General features: G+C 43.9%; 1 protein-coding gene and 1 long non-coding RNA gene across 2 annotated transcripts in view; one reads left to right on the forward strand and one right to left on the reverse strand.

Moving 5' to 3' along the window:
* Positions 1-257: 257 nt before the first annotated feature.
* The window catches only part of LOC139028350 (uncharacterized), a 21,836-nt gene continuing 12,302 nt past the window's right edge, over positions 258-9,791 (reverse strand). The window contains exon 4 of the long non-coding RNA XR_011480538.1: positions 258-274. This is a non-coding gene — a long non-coding RNA (uncharacterized lncRNA). The remainder of the gene's footprint in view (positions 275-9,791) is intronic.
* Positions 6,643-9,791, forward strand: part of LOC111970775 (protein-glutamine gamma-glutamyltransferase 6-like) — a 10,936-nt gene continuing 7,787 nt past the window's right edge. Inside the window, 3 exon segments of the mRNA XM_070445808.1 lie at positions 6,643-6,661; positions 7,320-7,544; positions 8,532-8,783. Of these exon segments, the coding sequence (XP_070301909.1) occupies positions 6,643-6,661; positions 7,320-7,544; positions 8,532-8,783 (496 nt within the window).

The raw sequence follows: 9,791 nt of genomic DNA on the forward strand, positions 1-9,791 counted from the left end.
TGTTCTCTCAATTCGGTCTGTATTTGGAGGTGGGACCCGTGTGTAGGTGCGCATGGCCTGAACGTGTACATTGCATCACTAGTGTCCGAGGTTTTCACTGTCTGTGCCTGGTTCCCAGTTCAAGCTTGACGTCGATGTTCTTTCTCGCGCTGACCGTTGCTTGGTCAGCGCTCCACGACAATCTCATGGCAAACCGTTCGTCGACTGAATCCTTCGTGTATGTTACTCTTTTCACAGGCTTGATTGTACACATCGCTCTCTCCTTTTCCGTGCGCTGTTAATCCAATGTGTGACATTTTGGAACCGAGTATGCTTCGACTCAAGCAGTTGCTCTCAACTCGTACCTGGCAGAATTTCTTGTGACAGGTCGACCACAGCACTCTTTCTGACTAAACATTTCTTAAAAAGTACTAGAAACATTTCCCAGACCAACTGTAGTTCTCAAATATATAAAAATACAGCACTTATACCCTTATGTAGTCATTAACCCCTGTAACGCTGCATTATTTCCAAATCAATGATAACATTCAACTTGATATAGTCAGATCTGGTGTCATTACAATACCAACCCTCTGCATGGTTATAGTTGGCAGTGATGGTCCACTCTCTGTGTCGCTGGCCACTGCCTTGTGCTGATGTTCTGGCCGACGACACACTGTCCGTGGAAGATCTCTTTTTCTTGTGAGCCGTCAGCGAACACATCCAGGTTACCTACTGGGTCGCGTTACTTCGGGCGAAGACAAAGGCACATCGTGTTGAGGTCAACGTACCCTCCAGTATGGCCTTGACTGATGCAGGCCCGCAGCAGTAAACACCTGGGGGAGGGGAAAATAAAACAACATGAGCGTATTAACAGGGAAGTTCTCCTTCCATGTCATTCCCAAGGACCAGGACACACCTCAGACACCACTCTGGAACAATAACAACAAACATACAGTACATACAACCCTCCAGAAGTTGTTATTATGTATATATGCTGAAGATGAGATGAAAGTGGACCGTACCAGTGCTTTCTCCTGGGGGTGGGGTCCACAAACCTGCCAGCCGTCGTATAGGAGTCTGCTGAGAGATCGGGCCCGTCTCACTCCAGGCCTCCACCCACAGGTAGTTTCCTGAGCAAAACACCATCTTCAAAACTTCATGCTATTGGCATCACCTATTCATACTGTATCCACAATGACCTCATGTTACACTTACCATACACTGTCAGGCTCTGTTTGGGTCTGACTCCATAGTCGGAGAAACATCTCGAATTGTCAGGTTTTTGTCGGTGTCGTGCGGGACTGGAAGTTAGTAACCCTCGACATGGGATTCCCAAAACACCTACAGTACTGACATGGAAATACATCTTCAAGGCATACTGGTAACTAAAACAAACACATTCAAAGCATGTGAACCACAGCCTCTCCTCTGAGTCATAGGTGAATCGACACAAATGTGGGGTAATCTTGCCATCCCTTCAAAAACCAATCACAGCCCTGGGTCTGAGCACATGCAATAGTCTCTGCTATTTAAATAACATTTATTGATTGATTGACTAAAATAATAATTGAAGAGATTGGACAGTGATAGCTACCTGTGCACATTACAGCGGCAACACCCAACACTGTGCCATACTTGACTGGGATTGCCACCATTTTTGAGCCACCTCCTTAGTACCTCCACACTGCCGTCCAGTGAGTGGGGGACATGCCACCATCGTATTACCATCCCACCGCCCCATCAGGACACCTCCTTCACGTTAGCGTTGATCTGGGCAAGGAAAAATAATGTTAAATTAGATTCTCAGAACTGTCATTTGCTGAGTGAATGTGTTTTTCTACTATCTAACATGTAGTTGCTTTCCTGGATCTAGAATTGAGCATAGCCTGGACTAAAAGCATGTCAGTGTGGAAAGTTATTTTTAGTCCAGGAACTAGATTAATCTGGTCCGGGGAAACCAGTCCTATATGTGTAACAACACCTTAATTGTGGTCACTGGACCCATTTATAGTGAACAGGGCTAGATGACTGTATCCAGAAATGTTAACAAAGTTTTCTTGTGCTGTTCACTGACAGAAACTTAATTGAGGGTCATGATGATGATTGTCATGATAGGTAATGGTTCACTGTTACATTTTGTGCGATGGGCCTACAAATTTTCATATGTATGTCACTGTACATTAGTCGGGGTCAGTAATATGTCACTAGTAGTGCGGTGTCATTAATTGTATGTAACAATAATTCAGGCTAGGATCGCCATCCAATGGCAACAGATTTCATCGAATATTCTAAAAATCATAAATAAAATATTGCGGCTCCTTTTCCCACCAGAGATGTGTTTCCATAAATGTACTTTTTTCAGATAAAAGCTGTGTGTGATGAGATAAAAAACAACAACTTTTTCTGTTAAATTCGTTGTGACTCGTTTCAGGAACCTTGGTGCATGTCGCACGTCACTACTCACATTCAACATAAACATAATTTAAAATTCAAAATATCTTTTTTGCAGAAATGAACTTCTAGAACATTGAACTTCATGATGCCTTAATTAGAAACTTGTATTCCATCCATAAATACGAATAAAATGGTTAATTTACAGCCTAGTTGGTTTAGCCATGGAAAAAGTCAGAACCTTCCTGCTAGCCATGATTGCTGAGATAATGTATGGGCTGGACCTGAGTTGGATTGGTCTGCCATGTAGCATGCTTCTGTCTAAACATGAGCTCAGATGTGTTGACAGTCATTTCTACGCACCGTTTTGATAATATAATTGTAGCCATCGGAACTACACGGTTTTGCACTTTCTCAAAACATTGTATGTCCTGAATTTATCAGGCGCTATCACAGATACATTTTTTATCTATCCATTATTTTACCAGTAAGTTACTGAGAAACGTTCTCATTTACAGCAACGACCTGGGATAGTACAGGGTAGAGGGAGGTAATGAGCAATCGTAAACTGGGATTATTAGGTGACCATGATGGTTGAGGGCCAGATTGGGAATTTAGCCAGGACACCGGGTTAACACCCCTACTTTACGATGTGCCATTGCACTTTAATGACCTCAGAGAGTCAGGACACCCATTTAACGTTCCCATCCGAAAGACAGCACCCTACACAGGTGCATGTGACAAAATTACTAGATTTTATTTGATATAGCGTGTGTTTACCACATGACTCACATATGAATCCTTAAAAAGAATGAAGGGACTAAGGCTTATGAGGGTGTGAACGATGCTGAATGGATGTAGACAAGAAGAGCTCTCCAGTAGGTGTACCAGAACATTCAGGCTTTTCTCAAAGTTTTCAAAGCAGATTATCCCCATTGTCCTCAACTGCAGTGTATGATATACTATTTTCTATCCTGAGTCTCTACCTTTATCCAATGTAAAAAATATATATAATAATCACATTTTGCTACATGAGATCGAGGCGGTCGGTCACATTTTAGAATAAAGCTGTAATGTAACAAAATGTAGAAATTGTCAAGGGGTCTGAATACTTTCCGAACGCACTATAGCCTACATGATGAGATTATGTTTTATTTGTCAAACGGCAGCCAAGCATCGAGAATCATGTTACCAGAATAAGGCCCTCAATATTTAATAAAATAAATATAAGCTCATACCTTGCACATTGACCACCTGTGAACTTCATCATTTATCTGTAGCCTGATAAACGGCTTTCCCGATGAGTCGTAGTGGGACACCACACAAGATGTCATTAAGTGATTCCAAGTTTACTTCGATATGATGGTTATTAAATCAATATTTGCGCATAAAAGCATTTCACCAACATTTCTCCATAATTAATTTTACCGACTCAAAAACATCCACTTGTCTAGCGAATTCTGTTTTGTCAACATTTAAAGTTGCGTCACATTTTCCATCAGCACTTTCATGAAATGTCATGAAATGTTTTATCTGACATGTACTTTACTCGCATAAAAAGGTTGGATGGAAACCTGTTTACTGTTACTAGTGGGGTTCAATAATGTTGTCACTGTTACTAGTGGAGTCACATCTCCAATCTTACCATGCACTGACCACCCTACTGACATAGATGGGGTTGCAACGAGCAGAGAAGTCCTTGGCGGGGTCACTCAGACACTTGGGATTCACGTCAAGCAGCCAGGCAAATGTCCACTATATCGTCTTCAAACTGAGAAACAATACATTTGGCAGGTTAGCTAGCAAGCCTACAACAATTTCTAAAATGTCTTGTTCACTAACTTAAAATTTAGTCACTTAACAGACGCTCTTATCCAGAGCGACTTACAGTATTGAGTGGATAAATGTCGTATTGGTCTCCGCGGTAATCGAAACCCACAACCCTGGGTTGCAAGAACCATGCTTTACCAATGGAGCCACAGGACTTAGCCAATCATGTAGACTAAGATATCGTGTGACACTTGGGTCGGTTTCCTGGACAACAGATTAGTCCTGGACTTCTCCAGAGTAAAATACTTTTGGATGGAGATTCTCCATTGAGTTGCTTTTTAGTTGAGGAATATTTAATCTGTATCCAGGAACAAGCCCTATTGTTATGAGCAGCTAGCTAGTACTTTTAACTGTACAATACTGTATGTTTTGTTCTGTGTACCTGTCCAAGTTCCACGCCATAGAGCTGATGTATTTCTCAGAACCTCTGTACACCAGGCCTTGTTCTCTCACACATACTCCTGCCTCTCCTCCTCTTTAGGTAGATGCACCCAGTCCTCTACAGCCCGCAACAAAATACAGCCGTTTTAAAACATGAATTATAAGAATTTGTTCCACTGACTTGACTGGTTAAATAAAGGATAAATAAAAATACATTATTATACAAACTGAAATGAAAGGGTATCTGGACAAGTTTTAATTGCGAGTAACTTTAACATGTATCATGCTGTTATGTGTTATGACCATGTTCTCCATGCTAGAATGTAGAGTTACCAAGCGTTACAGTGTTACCAGACTGTACATCGATGTTACAGCTGTTACCAGATGTTACAGCTGTACCAGAGTGTTACCAAGCTGTGCTATCAGCTGGCTACCAGGCTGTGCTGCAAGCCTTGCTAAAGGCTGTGCTACCAAGCCTGCTAATAGCTGTGCTACCAAGCCTTGCATAGGCTGTGCTACAAGCTGTGCTCAAGCTGTGCTACCAAGCTGTGCTACCAGGCTGTCTACCAGGCTGTGTACCAGACTGTGCTACAAGCTGTGCTGCAAGGCTGTGTGCAAGCTGTGCTGCCAAGCCTGTAATAGGTGTGCTACCAAGCCTGCTAAAGCTGTGCTATCAAGCTTGTGCTGCCAAGCCTTGCTAATAGCTGTGCTACCAACTTGCTAATGACTGTGCTACCAAGCTGTGCTGCAAGCTGTGCACCAAGCTTCTACAGGCTGTGCTACCAGGCTGTCTACCAGACTTGCTACCAAGCTGTGCTGAAGGCTGTGGCAAGGCTGTGCTGCCAAGCCTTGCTATAGGCTGTGCTACCAACCTGCTATAGGCTGTGCTACCAGCTGTGCTGCTAAGGCTGTGCTGTCAAGCCTGTGCTATAGGCGTGCTACCAAGCCTGCTAATAGGCTGTGCTACCAAGCTGTTACTGCAAGGCTGTGCTGCCAGCCTTGCAATAGGCTGTGCTACCAAGCCTTGCTAATAGCTGTCTACCAAGCTGTGCTACCAGGCTGTGCTACCAGACTTGCTACCAAGCCGTGCTACCAGCTGTGCTACCATGCATGCTTCCAGGCGTAGCGCCAAGCCTGCTAATAGGCTGTGCTACCAAGCCTTGCTATAGCTGTGCTACCAAGCGTGCTACCAGGCTGTGCTACCGACTGTGCTACCAGCCGTGCTACCAGGCTGTGCTACCAGGCATGCTATGCTGTGCATCAAGCTGTGCTACCAGGCTGTGCTACCAGACTGTGCACCAAGCTTTACCAGATGGTATAATGTATATAATGTGCTCTTATGTTGTGGCCCATTGATTGTATCTGGGTGTCTTATATGTCCCAAAACAGTTATGAGCGTCTTTCCTACCCATACAGAGACATGGTTCCAACAATCTCTTTAAAGTTAGCCATTTCCAGCTTTTAAACTGATAAGAACATTCAGGAATGCAGTATTTGGCACCCTCTGGATACTGTATCAACTATTTACTATGTGTTACCATGGCTGTATTGATGCATTCACAGCATTTGTTGTCCTTTGTGTGATTAAAAAGGTTAATTTATCACAGTTCTTGTGAACATTTTTATGAATGCTTTATACTCCAATCTAATGTATACATATGCTTTACCATACTCTCAAATCTCGTTCGCAGGATATGAATAAATTGTCCCAGAAATCCCCATGTGGGATAATAAGTTGTTTTGAATTGAATTGTGTTTACCTTGGCACCAGGGGTTAAACAGCAGAAGGAGCTTGCCCAGGCTGCTTCCCACTGAGGCGGTGCCTGGTCTTTACAGACAGGCTGTACTCCCACTGGGGCGTCTGCTGGGCTGGTGATTCCAGGGTGATTGAACCCACCGGGAGCACTGAGCCCTGGTGAACCTTGACCTTCCAGGAGGAACCCTTCCCACAGCCCTCAGGTAGCCTGAACACTGACCTGGTCCTCAATGCCTCCGAAGGCTGGGGCCCTGGATGGGAAGGAGGATGTTTTGGGTTGTGTTCAGTAGGAAATGAAATTGATGAAAACTTTCAGAAACAGTGAGTACTATACACTGGGAGTACAAAAAATTACAAGTACAATAAATCTATTGTCTTGCCCATTCACCCTCTGAATGGCACACATACACAATCCATGTCTCAGGTGTCTCAAGGCTTAAAAATACTTATTTAACCTGGTTAACCTCCCTTCATCTACACTGATTGAAGTGGATTCAATAAGGATCATAGCTTTCACCTGGATTCACCTGGTCCGTCTATTCATGGAAAGAGCAGGTGTTCCTAATGTTTTGTTACATGTATTTGTCCAATAAGATTCAAATATTTCATGTCAGCGTAACTTTGATGTCAGGAGTACATATACATTACAAGTGGGGTATCTCAAACCTGTCAGTGGTGCAATTCAGTCTTAGATAAGATTGAATTGACCCCACTCAGGTATGTACAGCGTTACAAGGATTTTGTTTAATTCTTATTACTGCACGTGTCTGTCTTGTCAAAGGGGACAACATAGGGCCGGTTTCCCTGCCTAGCCTAGATTCATCCTAGTGTGTTTTAGTCCCGGACTAGATAATCTGGGCCGGGAAACTTTATACAAACAGCCATAATAAATAGCAGAGATAAATAAAGTTATTCTATTTTCTATTCTAGATAGCTCACCTGTCTCCACCTCAGCTCCAGTAAATCTTTGTGGCCTGAGGGTCATGGAGTTCAAAGGTGACCAGGAAGGACTGGCCTCTCCTGACTATCAGTCTGGTTGGTAAAGTAGAGCTCCACTGTGAGAAGAACAACACAGCCAACAAAACCAATGACATCTCAGTGAAAAGACTGATAGTCAGGAGAGGCCAGTCCTTCCTGGTCACCTTTGAACTCCATGACCCCTCCAGGCCCACAACAGACTTACTGGAGCTGATGGTGGAGACAGGTGAGCTATCTAGAATAGAAAATAGAATAACTTCATTTATCGCTGCTATTTATTATGGCTGTTTGTATTTAAAGTTTCCCGGACTCAGATTATGCTAGTCCTGGACTAAAACACACTAGGATGAATCTAGGCTAGGGCAGGGAAACCGGCCCTATGTTAGTCCCCTTTGACAAGACAGACTCGTGCAGTACTAATGACAATTAAACAAATCCTTGTAAACGCTGTACATACCTGAGTTGGGGTCAATTCAATCTAATCTAAAGACTGAATTGCACCAATGACAGGACTTGAGATACCTCCACTTGTAATGTATATGTAATCCTGACATCAAAGTTACGCTGACATGAAAATATTGAATCTTATTGGACAAATACACTGAGAGTGTACAAAACATTAGGAACACATGCTCTTTCCATGATATAGACTGACCAGGTGAATCCAGGTGAAAGCTATGATCCCCCATTGAATCCACTTCAATCAGTGTAGATGAAAGGGAGGTTAAACAGGTTAAATAAGTATTTTTAAGCCTTGAGACAACTGAGACATGGATTGTGTATGTGTGCCATTCAGAGGGTGAATGGGCAAGACAATAGATTTAAGTGCCTTTGAACAGGGTATGGTAGTAGGTGCCAAACGCACCAGTTTGTGTCAAGAACTGCAACGCTGCTGGGTTTTTATACTCAACAGTTTTCCATGTGTWTCAAGAATGGTTCACCACCCAAAGGACATCCAGCTAACTTGACACAACTGTGAGAAGCATTGGCGTTAACATGGACCAGAATCCCTGAGGAACGCTTTCGACACCATGTAGTGTTCATGCCCCGACGAATTGAGTCTGTTCTGAGGGCAAATTGGGACAACTCAATATTAGGAAGGTGTTCCTAATTTTTTGTACTCCCAGTGTATAGTACATCACTGTTTCTGAAAGTGTTCATCAATTTCATTCCTACGGAACACAACCCAAAACATCCTCCCTTCTCCATCCAGGGCCCCAGCCTTCGGAGAAATTGAGGACCAGGTCAGTGTTCGGGCTACCTGAGGGCTGTGGGAAGGGTTCCTCCTGGAAGGTCAAGGTTCACCAGGGCTCAGTGCTCCCGGCGGGTTCAATCACCCTGGAMATCACCAGCCCAGCAGAYGCCCCAGTGGGAGAGTACAGCCTGTCTGTAAAGACCAGCGCCRCCRCCTCAGTGGGCAGCAGCCTGGGCAAGCTCCTTCTGCTGTTTAACCCCTGGTGCCAAGGTAAACACAATTCAATTCAAAACAACTTCATTATCCCACAACAAGGGGATTTCTGGGACAATTTATTCATATCCTGCAATGAGATTTGAGAGTATGGTAAAGCATATGTAATACATTAATTGAGTATAAAGCATTCATAAAAATGTTAACAGAACTGTGATAAATTAACCTTTTTAATCACACAAGGCAACAAATGCTGTGAATGCATCAATAACAGCCTGGTAACACATAGTCATATTGATACAGTATCCAGAGGGTGTCAAATACTGCATTCCTGAATGTTCTTATCAGTTTAAAAGCTGGAAATGGCTAACTTTACAGAGATTGTTGAACCCATGTCTCTGTATGGTAGGAAAGACCTCATAACTGTTTTGGGAATAATAGACACCCAGATACAATCAATGGGCCACACACATAAGAGCCACATTATATACATTATACGACATCTGGTAACAGTCTGGTAGCAAGTCTGGTAGCACAGCTGGTAGCACAGTTGATAGCACAGCTGGTAGCACGCCTGGTAGCACGGCTTGGTTGCACAGTTGGTAGCAGAGCCTGGTAGCACAGCTTGGTAGCACAGCCTATTAGCAAGGCTTGGTAGCACAGCTATTAGCAAGGCTTGGCACACAGCCTTGCAGCACAGCTTGGTAGCACAGCCTATTAGCACGGCTTGGTAGCACAGCTATTAGCAAGGCTTGGCAGCACAGCCTTGCAGCAGCAGCCTTGCAGCACAGCTTGGTAGCAAAGCGCCTGGTAGCCAACCTGGTAGCACAGCTTGGTAGCACAGCTTGCAGCACAGCTTGGTAGCACAGCCTATTAGCAAGGCTTGGTAGCACAGCCTATTAGCAAGGCTTGGCAGCAAGCTTGCAGCACAGCTTGGTAGCACAGCATTCGCAGCTTGGTAGCACAGCCATTCAGCAGCGCTTGGTAGCACAGTCTGGTAGCACAGGCTGGTAGCACAGCTTGATAGCACAGCTGGTAGCACAGCCTGGTAGCAAGTCTGGTAGC

Source organism: Salvelinus sp. IW2-2015, linkage group LG11 (assembly GCF_002910315.2).
Source record: "Salvelinus sp. IW2-2015 linkage group LG11, ASM291031v2, whole genome shotgun sequence".
In the NCBI taxonomy this organism is placed as follows: domain Eukaryota; kingdom Metazoa; phylum Chordata; class Actinopteri; order Salmoniformes; family Salmonidae; genus Salvelinus; species Salvelinus sp. IW2-2015.